General features: G+C 46.7%; 2 protein-coding genes across 7 annotated transcripts in view; one reads left to right on the plus strand and one right to left on the minus strand.

Annotated features, from left to right (window-relative positions):
• HDLBP (high density lipoprotein binding protein) overlaps positions 1-21175 on the minus strand; it is a 68808-nt gene extending 47633 nt beyond the window's left edge. The window contains exons 1-2 of one of the 4 annotated variants that reach the window (XM_074316479.1): positions 21021-21156; positions 11298-11486 (exon numbers count right to left, since the gene is read on the minus strand). Coding sequence is in view for 1 of the 4 variants with exons in the window: in XM_074316469.1 (XP_074172570.1) it covers positions 19978-20029 (52 nt within the window). In the remaining 3 variants the exon portion in view is untranslated. Of the gene's footprint in view, positions 1-11297; positions 11487-19977; positions 20675-21020 lie in introns of those variants that run through there. The other 3 variants (XM_019711667.2, XM_019711665.2, XM_074316469.1) reach the window with 3 other exon arrangements.
• Positions 21176-21262: 87 nt separating this feature from the next.
• SEPTIN2 (septin 2) overlaps positions 21263-21694 on the plus strand; it is a 29516-nt gene continuing 29084 nt past the window's right edge. The window contains exon 1 of one of the 3 annotated variants that reach the window (XM_019711669.2): positions 21263-21408. In XM_019711669.2, coding sequence (XP_019567228.2) covers positions 21306-21408 — 103 coding nt within the window. In that variant the 5' untranslated portion in view covers positions 21263-21305. The remainder of the gene's footprint in view (positions 21409-21694) is intronic. The other 2 variants (XM_019711670.2, XM_074316497.1) reach the window with 2 other exon arrangements.

A 21694-nucleotide genomic window follows, 5' to 3' on the forward strand; every position in this document is an offset into this window, starting at 1 on the left:
CAATCTGTGCTTCCAGACGGACATGCATCCATCCGCACGAGCCTAGGGCCCTTCATGTCTCTGAAAGCCACGGCACTATGCTTCAGAGCAGCTCCTGTGCACACAACCGCTCACCACAGGCTTGGAGCCACAGCAGGTCCCGCCTCCAGGCCAAGACGGGGATGGAATGGCTGCAGAAGAGGGCTCTGGCCGACTCCCCCTGAGCCCTCCAACTAAAAAATACTTTCAATCTTCCAACTATAAATCTCATTAAACTATAAGAAGTAAAAGAATTCCAAGGTTGGCCTAAGGCAACAATTTATACTTGAAGGTATTTTTCTTCCTACAATTTACATAGAAAAGTTCCATGAGCTAGAATGAGCTTAGCTCATGTTTATAAAAAACTTTGCTATGGATACAAAGCTAGCTAAAGCCATGGGTGGAAATACTTAGGAATTAGAACCAGTCCTACAAATGTAACACTTTTCTACAAAAGAAGAACCAAACATCAGAAAAAAACAAGTCTTTGGATTCTCTCCTCTCCAGGGCGTTAAGCCACAGTAGTCACTCAAAGCATGCTGCCACCTGGGTGGTGACACTAGGCTCTAGGCTCGTCACACCTCTCCACTTGGCCTGTCTCCTGGTTTGTCAAACGAGGAGGTGGGACTCCAGCATCTCTTCCAATACTGTCTTTCTGAGTCTACTCTTGGAATAAACCTCACTTTTGGATTTAAGCACTTCCGGATACCCTTAACAATACAGCTGTCCTCCAAAGAACAAATTCAACATCACGGTGCCCTAATAATACAAGCACCATGTGTAGACCAAAGAGGAGGTGTTTTACTGCTTCCCAAGTCAGACAACAGAGGTCCTGCCTCAGAGCAGGCCACCATGCGGGACGAGCATCTGGGAGCAGGACTGCAGACACTTCGTGTCGAGAGAAAGCCAGCAGGGCGGGAACAAACACTAGCCCGACGACAGAAAACCAGTGCCAAGCAAAGAGGAACGGAGAGAAAGACGGGCGCCGAGGGCAGACGCGAAGGGGCTGGAGCAGCATGGTGGCGCCAGCCTTGGGGAAGCTACTGAGGACACGAAACACCAACTTGGGGTGAACTCCGGCTGCTGTGTGAAGAAAGGATTGTAGAGAAGCAACAGCAGCAACAGCAAGGAGAAAAAGCTAACAAAGGACAACAAGCAGCCCGGGCACATGGAGGTGACAGAACAGACCACACAGTGCTGGGCCTGGTCCCCAGGGAACACGGCTTGTGTGGATGGTGAAGGAGCCCCGCACACGTGGAGCACGCCGCCCTATGCTGAAGAAAGAGCCAGAAACACAGATGTGTGTCTGCCTGCTTAGATTTTCAAAAAGAAGCAGTGGGAGAAGGGAAGACAGACAGGAATGGAAGGCCAACCCTTTTGTGTATACCATGATCTATACCTTTACTTTTAAAACCATAGAAATCAGAGAACAAACTCTAAAAATAAAGTATGTCCTGCTTTTTCTTGATGCTGGTTATATAGGTGTGTTCAGTTATTGAAAATGCACTGAACCATATACATTTAGGATTTGCATGGTTCTCTGTGTTTATCACACTTCAATAAAGTTTACTAAAATAACTGAAGTGAATCTAATAATGTCACACTATTAGCATAAGCATTTGAAAAAAATGTAACTTTAAAATACAATAATTTGAAGGTACATTCCAAGGGGGATACATCTTAATAATATGAGTACTGTTATTCTAAAAATATTGTATTATAAGGTAACTAGGTAATCAAGTTACTATCCTTTAAAAACCAAGATTTTCAACACAAGTAAAAGATACCCATTTGTGGGGACAGAGTCCCCAGAGAGCAGTTTCCAGGATCTTGGCCTCACGTGGAAAGGTGCTGGCTCTGGTAGTAGATGGCCATCAGCCGTGACTAGTTGGCCATCAACTGTAACCAGTGAGCCATTAGCCACTTATAATATAACTGCCGTGGCTACGCTAGGGAGTTGGTTGATTGGCAGAGAAGCGGATGGCGGATTGCGGCTAACAAGTGCGATTAGCAAGCGAATTGCGGATCTTGTGGATCCTACTTCCTGTGTCTCGCCTGGCCGCCAGCGAGACTGGGGTGCAGGAAGACCCCTCGTTGGGGTACTGGCAGATGTTTGCTTTTGTGTCTCAGCCAGCTGCCAGCGAGAATATAGTGGTATGACTCCCTAATCTATGGCTCCGTTGTTCCTTTTTGGCCTCACCATGTCCTGCGTTCTGGTGCGGGGAGCGGGAGCAGAGTGCCCATATGACACCATTTAAGTCAAAACCATGTAAATTTTCATTTCAATTGGAAGCACCTATACTCGTGATGGTTTCCTAGGCCTGCCTGTCTGCCAGGATGTCGTGCAGGAGACCCTCCTTGCTGCGCCATTTGTCGTGCGGGAGACCCTGCTCACTGCGCAATTTGTCGTGCGGGGTGGCCTGCAGGGTCTCTGCTCCCGCTCCCCACACAAGAACGCAGGATATGGTGAGGCCAAAAAGGAACACCCACGGAGCCATAGGTAGGGGAGTCATACCACTATGGTCTCACTGGAGGCTGGGTTCACCGGACGTGCGACCTGCTGTCCGTTTTTCTGCCGACCGACGACTCTCCTCCACTCTCCTCGGCTCTCCTCGGCTCTCCTCAGCTCTCCTCAGCTCTCCTCCGTAGCCGCAGCAGTTATATTAGCGGCCAACTGGCCAACTGGCCACAGCTGATGGCCAATCAGCCACAGCTGACGGCCATCTTCTACCTGAGCCAGCACCCCGCCACGTGAGGCTGAGAGCCTGTAAACTACTTTCTGGGGCTCTGTACCCACACAGGAGAAGCAGACAGCAGTAGTGAGCAGCTCTAACACACGCTGGCACCCCAACACCACTCCCCACTAAATGGAACCAGGGTTCCTTAGGAAAACAGCTGAGCCCAGGTCTGGAGCAGGTAATGACAAGTGGGACATCCTGTTGTGGCAAAAAGCAAGGAAGCACTCACAGACTAAGGGGTCATGTCCAAAGACACAGAAGCCAACTTAGGGGAACAATTTGAGCATCAAAAAATGACTTCAATTGGTTGAAACACAATTACGTACAAATACACAAATTTATAATACTGGGCCTGGTGGAGCCACAAAAATGCATTGTCACTTTGGAAGTTGGTCATCCCAATGCACTCTAAACACTGCTAAAGGAAAGAAATCATTTATTTCTCCTTTCTCTCCAGTAGGAACCATATTTCAGGGTTACCAGAATTGATAAGGGGAGCCTTCTTTATACAGGCACAGCTCAGAGACATCATGGCTTCGGTTCCAGACCACAATACAGCAAGTGCTGCAATAAAGCGAGTTGTAGTCCTTTGCTAGTGGAGCGTCTTGCCTTCAGCTGGTAAAAAAAAACACACCCAACACCTGGAAAGCACCATAAAAAGAAACACAATAAAACAAGGTACATCTGTGTAAGAATGCCGATAAATGTAAAAATAGAACTAGAAAAATCTTCCTTTTGCAATTGCCATTGTAGGCTAAGTCATGGCCCCCACAGATATCCTGGTCCTTCGCCCTAGAACCTGTGGATGTTTCAGACAAATTAAGGTAAGAGCAGTGATGGGGGAGATTGTCTTGGGTTATACAGGTATGACCTAAATGTAATCATAAGTGTCCTTAAAATCATATGCTTTAAAGATGGAGGAAGGAGCCACAGGAATGCAGGTGAATTCAAGAAGCTGGAAAAGTCAAGCAATGGGTCCTCCCCTAGAGCCTCCAGGAGGCCCCCACACTGACTTCACCCCGGTGAGACAGATTTCTGCCATGTCTGTGATAATTTGTTATAGCAAATTTGTGATTAGGAAACTAATACACCATTGAAACAATGGATACAGTGATAGCTCGGTTTTCGAACATCTCCACTGACGAACATTTCGGTTTATGAACGCTGTAAATTTTATGGATCTATGGTATCATTAGACAGTAAAATTTATGCTAAATTTGCAGTTTTAGGGGTTGATTTTAAAGGTCTGGAACAGATTAATCCATTTTACATTACTTTCTATGGGGAAACAGTGCCTTGGTTTTCGAACGTTTCAGAATTCGAACAGTCTTCCGGAACAGATTACGTTCGAAAACCGAGGTACCACTGTACAACACACTCATCAATCAAGAAAGACAGCCAGACAGTATGCCTCGGGTGTAATGCCATACAAAGTACACAAGCGCTCTATGATTTATTCTTGACACCTCCTGTACCTCCCACCCCTGCAAAAAATAATTTAAAAATAGGGCCGGCCCGGTGGCTCAGGCGGTTAGAGCTCCATGCTCCTAACTCCTAAGGCTGCCGGTTCGATTCCCACATGGGCCAGTGGGCTCTCAACCACAAGGTTGCCAGTTCAACTCCTCGAGTACCCCAAGGGATGGTGGACTCCGCCCCCTGCAAGTAAGATTGAACACGGCACCTTGAGCTGAGCTGCCGCTGAGCTCCCGGATGGCTCAGTTGGTTGGAGTGCGTCCTCTCAACCACAAGATTGCCGGTTCAACTCCCGCAAGGGATGGTGGGCTGTGCCCCCTGCAACTAGAAAACGGCAACTGGACCTGGAGCTGAGCTGCGCCCTCCACAACTAAGACTGAAAGGACAACAACTTGACTTGGAAAAAAGGCCTGGAAGTACACACTGTTCCCCAATAAAGTCCTGTTCCCCTTCCCCAATAAAATCTTAAAAAAAAAAAAAAAATTGAAAAATAAACACCTGAAACCAATGAAGCATCTATACCTAGCTACCAGTTTACAGGAAATATGGGGACCAGAGAAACATGCCACAACAACAATACAATCAACCAAATCCAGAATGTGGTAAATTCCACAGCACAGGGGCCCTATTGCTTTCATAAATCAAGGGCATTGTTTTTAAAAAGAGGAAAATTGCTATAAATTTTAAAAGAAACTTAAGAAGCTTCACCAAAGGCAGTGTGGAGACTTTCTTTACATTTTGATTAAAACAGAACAAGTATAAAAACATATTTTGTGACATCTGGAGAAAATTGAACACAATAGATATTGGATGACATTAACAAAGTATAGTTAATTTTCTAAGGTAGAATTGCTTTAAATCCTTCACTAACTAAAGATACATGATAAAGTATTTACAAGTGACATGAAATTTGAGATTTGCTTTAAAATACTCAACCTCAAAATAGAGTATGGGGGGGAGGTGGGTCAGGGAAAGATAAAACAAAAATGCAAATATTGGCAATGATTAAAGCCAGGCGATAGGTATATGAGATATCAGTATTCTCTCCTCTGGGGTATGTTTGAAAGTTTTCCTAACAAGAAGGCTTAAAAAAGAAAAAGATCAAAGAGCATTACTTTTCAAGGCCTACAGGATGCTGTCAAAGCCACACTAAGAGGGTGAATCAAACTTGTAAATTTCATTATGAGGAAGAATGAAGATAAATAAGCTAAGCATTCAAGTCACGATGGAAAGAGAAAAATCAAAACAAGAAATGTAAGAATTGCTGAAATAGAAAACAAAAAACAGATGGATTGGTCAAGCAAATCCAAAAAAGTAATTAAAGAACAATGAACTCTTTCTAGTCTGACAAAGAAAATGAAAACACACAACACAAGCTCACAATGATACAGTATTATTCTTGCTGGGTTTTACAATAAGTACAGTGGCCCAATGGCCGTAATTCTATCTTCTGGTAGACCGCAAGAAGTCACAGCTTCTTTGCCCCATGAGGCCCCACAAATTATTTTTATATCTCACTGGCAATAATTGGGTTCTGAGCCCATTAGGGGGACCAGTAACAGCAGTCAAGGGGCCAAAGGGATAGGCTATGACTACTGCCACAGCCAATCAGGGTCTACCCATGCACCTCGGCCATTTCGTCCAAAACACATGGTGGAAAAGGGTGGCTCCCAGCGGAAAAATCACACATTGTCTGCTTCCCTGAAACAATGAGTAAAGATATCAAATACAAAGCAGTTTACAAACATCTAAAAATTTAAACCCAGCCCAATAAATCTGCACTAACCTTAGGGAAGAAGACATCACGACTAAGTAGGGTCTGTTATAAGGATGCAGCAAGGAATCAATATTAGGAAGTGTATGCATCACACATTTATAGTTCAAAGGAGGACAAATACACATACACACATAAATGATGAATGGCCATTTAAAACAATGTCCAAAAGACTGATGAAATTCAGCATCTATTCTTTGTTTCCTATGGAATTTAACATCGGTAGTAGACAGAATTGGCTATAAAAATATTGCCCAGAAGTAAAATATATCATATTTAGTGAAAAGCTAAAATTATCCTATTGAAATAAGTAACAAAAGAGCAAAGATGTCTATTGTCAAAGACTATAAAACATGCAACCTGAGGAGACATTAGTAAGCAGAGACAAATGCCACTGTTTGCAGATCACCATCTATCTAGAAGACCCCTCTATTATATGAAACATTAGGAACACTGAAGGAAAGTTCAGTAAGTCAGCAAAACAAAACTCTCTCCCTCTGTCTCCTGGTCCAAACCATGGAAATGATGCCAAGTCTCAGTCCACAAGACATATCCAAAGATATCTGTTCTCTCCAAGTTCATCTACACCCTCAAGGAAATGCCAAATAATACCTGTGGCAGGTGGAATCACAGCCACCCAAAGATATCAGGTCCTGATTATTTGGAATGTAAATGTTACCTTATTTGGAAAAAGCAGGCCTTCCAGATGTGATTAAATTAAAGGCCTCAAGGAGATTGCCCTGGATTATCTGGAGGGTCCTACATGCCACCCCAAGCGTCCCTATAAAAGGGGGCCAAAGAAACATAACGGAGAGACAGCTAGCTATATGAGGGTTGAGGCAGATGGGGCGTGATGCAGTCACCGGAAGCTGGAAGAGGTACAGAACAGTTTTTCCCCGAGACCCCAGTAGGAGTGTGACCCTACCAGATTTCAGAGTTCTAGCTTCCAGAACTGTGAGAAAATACATTTCTGTTGTTTAAGCTAGTAAGTGTGTGGTGATTTATTATGGCAGCCCTAGGAAACTAACACAACATCCCAGTAGGTTTTTTTGTTTTTTGTGGGGGTTTTTTTTACTGTAAAAAAGATTCTGGCCAAGACATGGAAACAACCAAATGTCCTTCGATAGATGAATGGATAAAGAAGTTGTGGTATATATACACATTGGAATACTATTCGTCGGTAAGAAAAAATGATATAGGAACATTTGTGACAACATGGATGGATCTTGAGAGTATGATGCTAAGCGAAATAAGTCAGAAAAAGCAGAGAACCATATGATTTCACTGATATGTGGTATATAAACCAAAAACAGCAAAAGAACAAGACAAACAAATGAGAAACAGAAACTCATAGACAAAGACAATAGTTTAGTGGTTACCAGAGGGTAAGGGGGGTGGAGGGTGGGAGATGAGGGTAAGGGGGATCAAATATATGGTGATGGAAGGAGAACTGACTCCGGGTGGTGAACACACAATGGGATTTATAGACGATATAATACAGAATTGTACACCTGAAATCTATGTAATTTTACTAACAATTGTCACCCCAATAAATTTTATAAAAAACAACGTAAAACCTACACAGAGCTTGTGAAACTTGAAAAATAAAACATGAGCAGAGGTACAAAAAAAAAAAAAGATTCCGAAATTCACCTAAAAATAAAACCAGCCTAGATTATTTGGCATTGAAGAAAAAAAGAGTTGGGATTCACCTACAATTAGCAAAGCATACTACAAAGCAATAGTAATTAGCACTTAGTGGCACTGGCTAAAGGAAAGAGGATGAATGAAGTAGACTCGTGTACCTATGAGTTTATAATTTTCAAATCAGCAAGGAAGAATGGACAATGCAATAAACAGAATTAGGCCACATTGCTATCCTCTTTGAGAAAATATAAAGGGCGATCCATACCTCACACCACACTCCAAAATAAATGTCAGCTGGATTAGAGATGTGGGGCTAAACAATTAAGCCTGGAGGAGCTGGAAGAGAGAGGAGGAAAAGCTGTGACTTAGGGGTACAAGAGCCTCCTCATGATACAGACTGTAGGGGCCATCAAATAAGATACTGACTCATTTGACTCTATTAGAACTTAAGAATTTTGCAGAGCAAAGACTGATACAGAAGTTAGGATACAAATAAGAGTTTTTCTCTGGAAAACATGCGAATAGGCTAAGACATATCAGCACACAGTTCACAGAAAATATAACATTCTGCATGTAAACCCAGGAATACATGGCCATCCTCACTCAGCCCTTACTCTGAGATCAACAAAGATGAACAAAAGTGATGCAGTTTGGAAATGCTGAAGAAAAATAGGCTACCTGCCCCCCGAGGATGTGTCAAATGAGAAGGCCTTAAAAACTCGTAGTAACAGACACACATATGTCCGAGCCATTGCGGCGATCACATGTCACAGAAGCCACTCTCCCGGCACCCAGAAGGACGCACAGGCTTCGGCACGACACATGTTGAGAAGGCTCCTGGCTGCATTGACCACAGGCTAGGCCTGCAAAGGTCACAGGTGTGACAGTGCTACTACAGTGACACAGCGACACCACACAGCAGGTGTGCACTCGCCAACAATGAAGTGGCTGATGGCTCAGCTCACAGCCTGGAGAGGACCAGACAATGTACAGGACTTGGCTTTGAAAACCTGGGATGTGCGCCTCCACTCCACAGGGTGTCCACAGCTGGGGTGGAAGAGGCTGAGTGAGACGCAAAGGGCAGAGGGCATCTGTGCAGGGGAGGGGGCAGCAACGTGAGCCTGGCAGCATATGGGACAACTGATCAAATAAGTGTATTAGGGACACTGGCATCTAGCACTGTCATGTGGGAAAAGGGAGCTACTGATGTGGAAGGGGAAAACTGGAATGAAACCCGTGGTATCAGACTGAAATTGGAGGTATTGGAATAAACTCATGTTTTTCAATATACAGATATAAAAGTAGACATGAGTATGTTACAAGGGTAAATACACAGGCATTTGTATATATGTTTGTGTGTGTACATGTATACATACACACAGGCATTCTCTCTCTGGCTCTCGCTCTCTGTCTAGCGAGAGGGCCTGGGTGCAATAACACGCCAACAACCACATACCTGGTACCCAGGCTGTTTCTCTGAGTACCAATTGTCATAAAAAGAAACCGGATTTCCCTGAAAAAGGCTGATTCCAGGTCTGGGGCAGGAAGTACATGAAGAACCCAGGTATCTTGTGCCAGAAAACAGTGCTAAACAAATAATGGGAACATATCAGATAAAGACACAGGAGGTGACCGTAAGGGGCTCCCACTGGCCAAAGCTGGGGCAATATGAGCATCAAAACAAATAATAATACAGGATGATAACCTACTACGTAAAATGGGACGCTGTGAGCTTCCATCGACATGACTGAATAAGCGGAAAGTCCGATAGAAACGGATACTTAGTTTCAAAGCAGCTCCCAGTCTACTCACTACTACAGACCTCAGCGGAGAAGCCTGGCAGGAACCACCAGAATCAATGATCACAGTGAACAGCACTGGTAATGGGACAAATGGAAATCGTCCACCATCTGACAGAAAACAAGGCGCAGAACTCAGCCCCCCTTCTGTGCTATTCCAGCCAAAGATGCAAAACCTGAATGGAATCAAAAGGAAACAACAAACCCACACTGAGGGACAGTGTCCAAAATAACTGTCTATAATCAATAAAAGTGTCCCCATCAGGAAAGCCAAGGGAAAATGGAGTCAATGTTCCAGTTGGAAGGAGACGAAAGAGGTTGGACAACGAAATGTTAACACATGATTCTGAACTGGTGAAATGTGAATGGGTCCGAAGGAAGCAACGCATCCCTGTCAGTTTCCTGATTTGACGGTTGTACTGTGGGTAAGGAGGAGAGTGTCGTTTGTGGGAAACACACCAAAATAGCCAAGGGTGATGAGGTTTCATGTCCCCAACTGACTCTCAGGTGGTTCAGAAAGTGTTTTGTACCATACTTGCAAGTTAAAAAAATTTAAATGGCAAATAGTACTATTTTTGTAATTAGAAGAAATAAATGCCTTAATCTGGAAATAAACATCAATACAGGAGAGGGGCGGCAAACGACATTGACCATTCAAGCTCAAAGTCAAAACTCAATTTTGATTGCCTATGTATCATTATGAGTGTAACTATAAAAATCAATGCACATTTCACCCACGTTTTAAACAGCATAACAAAGTTTTACCTCAGTTATAGGATACTGTTTTATATCTGTTACATGTCATCAGTTTTTCAAAGTCCGTGAAAGCAGATTTTTAAGCCATCACAAAGTGTTGAGCAAGCTGCTGGCTGCCCAATGCGAACATGCGTAGTAGGACATCCCAAACATCAAGTCCACAAGGGACCCTCCGCCGGCTCCCTCCCCAGAAAGAGGCAGGACACCTGTGAGTCTTGGGTGCTCCCCACTTTGCAGACACTGAACTCGGGGGAGAAGCACATGATGTCCATCTGAGCTAGCTGCCAGCATCAGCACCGCCGAACCCCAACCCAACTATTCGGAGCCCGGGGAGAACTCAGACACTGGCAGGCGGAGCCAGCCACATCACACAAGAGGGGCACTACCCGCAGACAGGGGAGTGGACAGGGGAGCGGCATGCAGGCTGGGGGAGGGGAGTGACCACATCAACCAGCAATGGCTTAAGAGAGAGGAACCCCCCAACACACAGACACACACACACACACACACACCCCTACCTCTTCAGGACTGGGGTGAGCAGACAAGAAGACAGCAAACGTACATTTTGGGAAATTCAAATATTCTTATAAGAAGCTCTCTAATGCATACCAAATAAGTTCCAAGTAGGCTGAAATGAAAATAGCCTTCAATAAAACTATATCCCCAACTGAGAGTGAAAACCTAATTACTACACAAGTCAACGGCAGTGAGACTTGACGAAGGGGCCAGGACCGACAGATCACACTGAGTCTTTCACACGCCAGTTCCTCCTTGGAGATCTAGTTCTGAAACTAGCAGCACAGCCTGAAACCAAAAAGTCCCTCCCCATTTGGAAGCAATCAAGGGCGGGAGGTTTCCACGCACTCTCTCTCCAGCTCAGCAGCATCTGCAGTAGTTAAGCATTCTGGAAGCCCCAACCAACCAAGGACAAGGAGGAGAGACTGACACGCTACGCTGCTCCAAAAGCAAAGGCATCTTTCACAGCTCGAAGGAAAGCCACCCTGCTTGTGAAGATCGATTGTTGACTCTCCCCCAATAACACCATCCTTTTCTCTCTGTTTACCCGATCTTTCAAAACAGAACTGCACTTACCAATCTCAAGGGGACATGCTGGTCCTCTCCCACACCTGTATAAACTAAGGGTGGACCCCGACAACACCCAGCCTGATGGGCCGTCCTGGCTGCAGCTGGCTCTTGTCTGGACGTTCTAGGGACCACAGGGCGAAGCCTGGGAGCCAAGGGGCCCTGTGCACACGCAGCCTGGCAGCACTGCTGAGATCACTGCACAACGACAAAGGCAACACAGAAGTTTGGTCTCAGGGGTGGCGAGTCAGCTCCCAACATAGGCAAATGTATCAAAATAGAAGCCTTGTTTCAGAAGGAAAAAAATGGATTCTTCAAATTGATCTCACACACACTGATTTAAGCCAGTGCTACAGGACCATCTAACCTACTTATCAGAAAAAGTCAAAATAGTAAATATAATCCAGTAAGTCCATTTGAAAGATATTTATAAATGAGCTAAGTATTAATAAAATCAGAAACCTATGACATGAGTGAAATGAAGAGCAACACACGCATTTGTTACAAAGTAAAACAAGGCAGCATATTTGAGTTTGTCAGTCCAGCCAGCAGATACTGGAGTCCCACATACAGAGCACAAAGCGCAGGAAGTCCCTCCCACTCAGACACACGCCAGGGCCTGCCTTTTATCCCGTATGGGGCACCATCAGGTAACAGGCTCCCCATGTCAGAATGGCACAGCAGAAAGGCAGACGCCATCATGTTGGGCCATCCTTTCCTCTTTCCTTTCTGTAATTTCTAAAGACAAAGAGTTGTAAAAGAGGGCAACAAGTTTTCAACCCTATGTAACAAGGAATCAGAAACCATACATTTTTATACTCAGGAGGGAGCCCTGAGGGCAGAATGACTTCTCAACAAGTCACTCACCTCGACCCCAATTTCAGAAACAGAAAAAAAAAAAAGCCAAATGTACAACCCCCCCCCCCTCAAAAATTATTTAACGCTGTACTTCAATTGTTTCCTTTCTCCCTCTGACCTCTATTTGTCCCAAGGGGTTCTGGTCCTTTTGCCATAAGGACGTCTTCTCTAGCTTCACCATTTCCCCTAAGGCTATGTGCTGTGGCAACCTCTCTCCTTCAGAAGTGCAGCTCCCTGGAGCTTGCGGAGGTAAATCCCCTCCTAGGAGGTAAATCCCCTCCTAGGGCCTGGAGCGGTTGCCATGCAGCCAGTTGCTATTGAGGCACCTCGGGAAGACTGCTTTCTCTCCCGAAGGAACCACACACACAGGTTTGCAGGATGACTTAGAACCCGGAGCAGGGAGCTCAGCCACCATGCCCTCCCTAGGCCTGACCCTGGGCACAGTCCGACATCTGGCTTACAGTGCCCTACTGCTCAGTCCCCATCGCTTCACTCTAGCTGCCCAGGCCCAACATGTGGCAGCACCACCAAGTTCACGCCACAGAACTTTCTGGAAGGCACATCAGTTTCTCCAGCAGAGATAACGACATACATCGAGCGCACCGGCGGCAGTTATCCCCCCTCCAGAAAGAAACCAAGAGTAGCAGTGGTCCAGCCTGCACTGTGTCTGGAAGCTTTAAGTGCCATCATCGGACCTCATGTCTGGGAAGAGCGCATGCTCGTGAGTAATCAATGACAGAGCTGACGTGGGTATGCTACGCGGGGTCCTCTCTCTTAACAGAGCAAGGCCAAGAACTACGGCTCCGCTTCCAAATTTGGTCCCCAGCTCAGTCCATGGACCCCAAACGAGCTGCTAGCCAGTCAGATGGCGGAATCGTGCTGGGATGGTGACAGTGTGGAGAGCACGAGGAGACGCCTCCCGCAGGAACCCTGGCTGCCCGAGCACTGTGCGGCCCTACGGCAGAGGCACACACACGGCAGCACGCTTCTGCATTCGGCGGTCTGTCCGTCCACACAGCCCAACCCTCCAGAGAGCCGCTCTGCGAAGCTGTTGGTGGAGGCCATTCCCCGGTGGCTGAGGAACACCAGAGCAACAAGCTGGGACCTGGCCTGCAGACAGGCTTATTCCTCTGTCCAGCGTCCCCCTCGGAGCCAGGACAGCTGTGCTCCAATTAGCACTCCACTGAAATTCACCGAAAGTCGGTAAAGGACAAATGTTTAGAATATGCCGTTAAAATTTTAGCAACGGACACTGTCCTGTCGGTTTATCCCCTCAAAACGTGCCATGACCAGGTTACTGGCTGTGCCATGGGCGCCAGCTTAACCTGTAAGCCAAAGTGGGGGGGAGGGGCAGGTGAAAGCCAGATGGGGTCACTCCACAAGGTATGTGCCTTCATGCGACGTTGGGGAGGCAGCCGGGGTGGTGGCGCTCGGTTGCTGCGACAGGATGATGGAACATTAGTCCAACAAGAGCCCAGAGTGGAGAGCTGGCCTCTTGAAGTGGCTGCAGGTGGCCTAGCAGCAGTCACCGACAGGTGACCAGAGACGGGCCTCGAATGTTTTAGGACTGGGGCTTTAATTTGTTCACTTCCTTACCTGAAACCTACTGATGAATACATACGTGGTGAAAACTAACTACTTAGTGCTTGAATCAGTGAGAGACATTCAAAATTCTAAGGGACACAGAACAAAAAGCTCAGTGAGGATTTTCTATTACCATCACCCTCATCAATATCTGCCACGTGAGGACTCTAACAGTGCAGGCGACACTGTCCCAACTCAGCCACTCCTGCAAGTGGCTTCACCTGCCCAGTCTCTATTCTTCCAACTGAAAAACAGAGCCGGTGACAGCTACATCCTAGAGCCCTGCCCAGGACTGACCCTGGAAAGCAGAGCTGCTCAACCTTGGCACCGCTGACCTTTTGAATGAGACAACTCTTCATTGTGGGGCTGTCCTGGGCCCTGTAGGATGCTGTGTACCTCTGGCCTCTAACCACTGGATGCCAGTAGCACCCCCGTCAGGACCACCAAAATGTCTCCAGACATTTCCAGATGTTCTCTGGGGGCAACATTGCCTGGTTGAGCCATTGCTGGGGAAAGGGCATGATGCCTGGTATGTGGGAAACAATGAATAACAGTGTTAATAGCAAAGCTTTTTGTGTCACTTGTGCATCTATCCTTGAAATGGTTCACAAAACGGGATGCTTGCGATATGAGTAACTATCAGCTCCCAGTGTCATTCTCCCAAACTTGAAAACTAAATTTCTGATACACTGAATTGAGCAAGGGTTCAGTGCTATCAAAGGTGGCAGGGGTGTTGGACAGTGACCGCAAAGATTCAGCTTCCTCATTTGCAGAAGGAATAAACTAAAGTCCTACAGATCCAGAACACCAAGTCACAGGGCTGAGGAAGAGTAGGTCCCAAACGGAGACACAGATCTGATCCAAGTCCTCTGCCTGCACACCAAGCACTGCCTCCCCACCTGTGTGAACACCCCAACCCTTCGTCCTGTCCACTAGAAAGAACCAATGCCCAGCAATCTATACCTAAGACGCAAGATGCACAGGGCCACCTCCAGGAATGTCTAAGAGTATCAATTCATACAAGTAAAAGGCAAACCTCAGCAGGTTTTCAGAAAGCAATTATTTGAAAAGAATTCATACTGATACTCAATGCCACTTGCTAACTAACCACTGGCTCCTGCACCAGCAACTTCCTGCCTCTGCTGGCCCCAGATAAGGCCTGCTGTCCCAGGGGTGGGATCTCAGGGCAGAGGTAAGCCTCTGGAGAAGACCCTTCACCCACAGCACAGCCTGGGCAGGACGGGCAGGGGCTGAGGGGGCACTGCAGTGATCTATCAAGAAATGTAATTTTTAGCATAAAACTGTTATAAAATACAACTACGACAAAACAATGCAAAAAGTGGCAATCCCTCATGATTCTTCCCCAAGAAAGTATTGTTTTATCTAAGACCTTTTCTTGGCTATATTAATACATGATTTAAATAAAAACAGGGTCACATTATACACATTGTTTCTCCACTTGCTAGCGCACTTCCATTAAAGATGCATCACAGCTGTCTTTCCAAGTTTCACATGCAAATTTTCCTTGTTTGTTAACAAGCACATGTTGAATGGAATGAACGTTCATAACTTAACAATCCCCTGCTGAAGTTGCCCTGTTTTTGGGGTGTTTTTTTTTGCAATCACTAACATTGCTGAAAAGAATACCCTCTGCTCACTTGGGCCCGCACCACTACAGGATAAAACCCTGGAAGCAGAACTGTATGATGCCAGGGTGCACAGATAGGCACTGCCAGGGCCGACCACCCTCCCGACAAACTGAACTAGTCACTCTACAACATCCGAGTACAAGGTGCGATCACAAAATGCAGTGAACGCTGCTGCCAAGTGCCATCCAACGGAAAGGCAGGGACCTTCAATATGGGAAGCAGCGCGTCGAACCTTAGTAACAGTGTGTGATAAGTTTCAGTTTGTTCAGTGCAGTCAGTCGGGTGTGAGCTACGGTTGAGAAGGTGTTTTCAAGTTTGCGTAAATCATCCTCCATCGTGACAACACTCCGTGTCACACATCAGTACGGCAATGTCTGTCAAATAAAAACATTACGGTGTGTCCTCATCCACTTTATTCACTGGATCTGGCACGGTGTGACTTCTGGCTCTTCCCCAATGTCAAAATGATTCAGGACATCGAGGCAGCCATGTCAGCGCAACCAAAGACACTCACGAAAGAGGACTTCCAGAACTGCTTTAGAAAGTGGCCAGAACGATGGGATAAGTGTGTTCAAAGCGAGGAGGGGTATTTTGGGGAGGGATCAATGGCACTGTATCTTTTACTGTAATAATGCATTTTTTAAAACATTCGCTGTATTTTTTTATCACACCTCATATACCTGTCCCTTCACCCTCGATAACTAAAATGCTCATGGTTATTTTTCCCAACTTGCAAGGCAATATGATTTTAATGTCATTTCTTTGATCATCAGTGAAACTGAAATCTTGCTTTGCTTGCTGGCCATTTGAATTCTTAACTGTGAAGACCAACCCATTCACGAGCTCTGTCTGCTTCCCACCCAGTGTCTCAGGACACATTAACATAAAGCGAAGCCCACAGCTGGGCTACACAGGAGAGGCAAAGAGCAGGAGGAACTACCAATTTCAGGGAAACTCAAGCTGTGAGCTAAGAACACTGCCACGCAAAAGTGGTAAGAAAATACCATTAAAAAGGGCATGCCTCCCATGCCCTGGCCAAAGGCTGTGGTTTTTCTCTTTAGAGGGAAGTAGACTCTTTAGATGGGGACACCAGTTCCAGTTGACAGTGGGAAACCATTCTGAAGACAGGGGAAGTTCTTCCAGAGTTATTGCTAAGACTGTAGCCTTTTCCCTCCCTTGGCCCCCTGAACGCAGGCAGCCAGGCAAGAGGCTAGGTCGTCTTCTGGGTAACCCAAAGAAGCTAACAGGGTGTTGTAAGGAAATGGCCCTGCCAGGTGCCTCTACAGTTAGGTCACCGTTGACAAGCGCCGACCACAGGCTCAAAGGCCCTCTGACAAATGAGCAGGCACAAAAACATCACCAGATAGCCCAGAAAAGGCTCTGATATGAAAGACAAAAGCGCCAAACAAAAAGCAGCCTGAAACAAACAGTTACTTCAGGGAAAAGAAAACTTTAAAACTCACTAATGCCCTCACATAAGAGATTCTATATCCATGGAACAAAAACAGGAGAATGTAAAATAGGAACAGAGAGAACAAGGAAATGTTCTTTGAAATAAAATGAGAAAAACTCAACAGAAGGGCTAGAAGATAAAGTTGAGAATGTCTTCCAGAAAGAAAATGGAAAACCTAAGAAAATCAGAGTGTCAATCCAGAAGGTCCAATAGTTTAATTCTAGAGAGAGAGAGAAAGTGAATGGGAAGAAATCAAAGCAATAAATCAAGAAAAATGCTCAGCATTGAAGAACGGGATTCCAAATAAAGGAGCCCAAAGTGTGGGCAAGACATTAGATAAAAACAAACTCAAAAAGACATCACTATACAGGGTGTTTTGAATTTCACAGAAAATATTTCAATCCGCAAAGAAAACACAATCACATATAAAGGCTTCAACAATAACACTGGCAGATGGGAGACGGAGGAGCAAAACGGTGCCCAAACTCTCCCGCAGGTTCCAGGTTCTCACAACTTTAGCTCTCATGCATCTTTTCCCAGGCAACTCCTTGAGGAAGTGCTGCATCAAAACGAGAGGGTGAAAAACTCAAGAAAGAAAAAAACAAAGGTTCCAGGAAACCAAGGACCCAAAGGGGAGGTGAGAGCTTCAGGAAGATTCCAGTAGGTTGGAGGCCTGGGAGAGATTCAAGATGAGGTTAATAAAAGACTGAATTTTATCAGCAGATAAAAAGGACTACATTTCTTGAAAGAGATTTAGACAATTAGTGAATTTGGGATTCAGTTTCAGTGACAAATACGTAGAAAATTAAGCCAACAAAAACCAAACAAGACTCATAAGAACTTCATGGAAAACAAAAACTTATCCAGGAAAGGAAAAGTGATCGCACCACACCATTTGCCCTAGCTGTGCATAATACGATACAGTCATATTAACATAAACACCGAATACTGAACTGACCAAATCAAAGACGCACCTACTTTGGGCAGCCACGTCTGTCTGCACAGAGAATGCAGAGGGGTGGGTAAAAGAAATGGGAAACGTCACATCTACTCTCAGAGTCAAGTGAAGAGACAATGTGTGAAATGAGAGGGAAGACCAATGAACGAGCAAGGCAGGCACGCAGGCTATTCTGAGGTGGCCAGAAAGGCCAAGGACAAACAGGGAGCACACATGGGCGCTCTGCAAGGCAGGAAATGTGACGGCGAAGAAACTCCTAGAGTTTTTCCCTCCAAGTCTCTCTAGATGTATTTGATCTAAGCCTTGATTTGAAATAAAAGTAATTTAAAAATTCATATGAATGCCAACAAAAAGGATTAAGGGAGAGTATGCACAGTCGGTGTATTGCTACCAAATTAACAGCAAGCATCAAGATGACTAACCCCTCATGACGATGCCCAGACATGTCTGGAACCACATGTCTGGCTGTCTTTAAGTGTATTCGAGGAACTTCAGCGTGTCTCGGAAAACAACAGCCTACTAGGGATGTCACTTCCAAAATGATTCTGATTTTAGCAATTTAGAAAAAAAAGAAAAACTCTTCTTTGGCCCAAAATAACTTGTGTAATCACTTTTTAAAATGTTACCGACATGAAAAGTTTAATTCTTTTCCTGGTTTTCAAATGCTGAATGTTGCAGTGCTTATGTAATTTAAGGGAAAAGGCATGCTGACACACAGGTTCTCTGGCTGTTTTTCTACTGGTCAAAAACCTTTACAACATGCATCTTGGAATTTTTGCAGCCGTAATTCAGCAACTGAGAACTCAACTGTGTGCTGTTTCTTCCAGGAGCTGGGTTATTTCTTAACAGAAAAGGGATCCTGTGTTTACTAGCCCTGTGGGAGCACTGTCCACTGAACGGGCCATTCCAAATACAAACAAGTACCACTCAGTACTTCAAAAAGCGTGTTCTCTGCTCAAGCCCTTTTGGTAAATGAGTAAGTTTCAATTGGGAAGCATTATTGAGACTCTATCTGATCCGCTCGGACTAAAGGTCACAAGTCAGCCTGGCAGGCAGTGTCATCATCTGAAACTCCATCCCAGTCAGTGTCTCAGATAATAGGACTGACTGAAGGCCATGAAGTCCTTCACAACAGGATCTCAGCAAGCCCTCCACCACCCGAGAGCTCAGCGGTCTACCAAATACTCAACCTCTTGCCCATATACATACCCTACGATAGCTGCCCCGTGTCTCCTGTGCATGAGCTAGTCTTCCTGTCTAGAACACCTCCTCCTGTCGACTCCACCTGGAAAAACTTATTCATCCCCTGAACCCTAGTTCAAGAACCACATTCTTTGTGAAGACTTTCTAACAGGTAATTACTGCCTCCTCTTTCCCATACCCAAACGTTGTATAGATTTCCATCACTGCACTAAGAACACTGTAATCTAATTATTCTTTTACAAGTAAATACTAGACCATACACTGCTTGAGAGAAAAAAAAGTCTATATCCTTTAGCTTTGCACCCCCCGAACCCTTAACAGTGTCTGGTACACAGCAATTTCCAATTAATGTTTTCTGAATTGAACTGTTGAAGACGTGAAGTTGAGGCTGAAGTCAATCGGAGGCCCCCAACCAAACCAAAGGAAAAAATACTTGATGATTCACAAAATTCTTCCATCAGGCTGCTGAGAAATCAGCTTGGCCCACTGGAGAGGGCCCTGTGGCCTGGAGGTGCTGAAGGTGGGCCAGCGGCCATCTCAGGAGTGCTCTTTCACACACACTGCACATTGACGCAGGTGATGTTAACTTGATTAGAGAAGATGAGGTAAGTCCCCAAACAGGGAAATACCGGTAGCTTAATCCTCATTGTAAATTATTTGGGGGGTATGCTTAGTTTTCTCGAAGGGTAATACTCTTATGATAGGTTACTGTTTCAGACAAAGAGAACTGGGAATTCCCATGACGGAAGCCATTCTTAAACAAATGCCTTCTCAACTACTTTAAACACAGTTCCCAAGCATCCTAGCATAAAAGGTTCTTAGTGAGTTTAGCTTGTGGATACCTAGAGGGTTCAAAAGGGTCAAATATAAACCGACACACTGTCTTTCATCCTGTTTCATTATCCCAGGTTTGCTTCCATAAATGAACATTGATCAGACAAAATGCTGTGACACACTATCTTAACAGGGCCTCAAGAAAGTTACCTGCCAAGAAAGCGACTATCCTTAAGCAGACACCAAACACAGGTGAAATCATTGCCTGAAGACCGCCGCGAACCCTAGGACCCACATCAAAACCCAAAACTGAAGGGCAAGTCACCCTTGTCACTGAAGATTTCAACTCGTCTGTATTCCTTCAGCTGCTTCGTTTGACCATAAACATTGTTCAATAAACAACACATAGGTCGATTTCCCCTTTGGTTTCACATGGTGTGCAAACTCCGTGCAAAGTATGACCCTCTCGTTTTCTAAGTCGTGTAGGAGAGGCTATTTGGCAGCTGGCTCTGAGCACCCAACCACTTTTCAAAAAATGCCCTCAGTATCCCCTAGTGTCAGAAACAGCTTTAGGTTCCAACACTATGCTGCCGCCCATCAGACACTCGAAAAACGTGTTTCCTTTCAGTCGGGAGTTCTACAAAGGCTTCCTGAACGAGCCCACTGGCGAGCTTGAAGGGAGCATCGGACAGCCGCTGGGCCTGCAGGCCGCCAGGAGGGAGAAGGGCCACCCCGGGCGAGGCGGGCGCAGCCCTGCTCCCGTCTCAGCCCCGGCCGGGCAGGTTGCCCTCCGGTCCCCGAGCCGCGTCTCACACCGCGCGACCACACCACAGGGAGAAAGCGAGGGGCCGCGCAGGCCCCAGCCCCGGGCGCACGAAGGCCACGTCCCCGGGGACAGCCGCCCAACTCTATGGTTCGCGCACACAGGCCCGTCGACCCACGTGACCTCCGGCAGCCAATCCAGGCGAGGGCCCCCCGACCATCGAGACGACGGCGACCCGGGGCTAGACCAGCCTCGCTCGGCCACTCGCCGTCGCCGCCCGGTACCGCTCCAGCGCTCCCAGCTCGGTGCTGCCGCCATCTTCCTGGAGGAGAGGGCCAGAGGCGAAGGCTCCCCCCACCGCGGTCGCTCCGCATTCTTACCTCCACCTGCCCTCCCCCGACCGCCTCTCCTCCTCAGCAGTCACTTAGCTCCTTGTAAAGAAACTTCCTCCCCCCACTCTAGTTATCCACAATGCGAAGAATCACATTACCTCTTCCACTCTTACCAGCGTAAGGAAAACAAGCTCATAAAGCAGGAACTGTGGCGAAACAGGCACAAGCCGCCATCTTGGTAAAGGAGAAGAGGCTACGCTTGACCTCCCCCCACCCCCCCAGCCTCTATGTGGCCAACCGCCGTGGGAGGGGCACGGCGCCTGCGCAGAGGCGTAAAACGCGGAGGAGCCTGCGCCTGCGCACTTGGAAGCCGGCGGATGGGGGAAGGAAGACCTAGTTGCGCTGAGGCGAGGACAGCGTTGGCAACGGGGCGGAGCGGCGTGATGACGCAATCCGCCTGCGCGCGGGGCGTGGCGCGACCGGACGGCGGGCACTGGGCGGATCCGCGGTGCGGTCGGTGGGCTTGTGTTCTTCGGCTCCTGGACGGTGAGTGTCCAGCTATGGGTCCTCGCCGCAGCCGGGGTGCGAACTGTGGGCCGATACAGAAGGGCCGGGGGCCTGATCGGGACGGAGGTTGGGCCGCTCCGGGGGTCGCGCGGGCGGGGCTGATGGCGCGGTGTGGGGGAAGGGCGGCCGGCCTGAGGTCCCTGACCCACCTCTGTCCTTTCCCCGCCCTCCTCGGACCTCCCGGACTCTCCCGGACCCTTCCCGGCCACTGCACCCCCTGGAGCCTTGGCTCGGGCGGAAGCGCGGGGTGTGTCCCGGGAGAACC

This window comes from Rhinolophus sinicus, linkage group LG01 (genome assembly GCF_036562045.2).
Source record: "Rhinolophus sinicus isolate RSC01 linkage group LG01, ASM3656204v1, whole genome shotgun sequence".
Classification (NCBI taxonomy): Eukaryota; Metazoa; Chordata; class Mammalia; order Chiroptera; family Rhinolophidae; genus Rhinolophus; species Rhinolophus sinicus.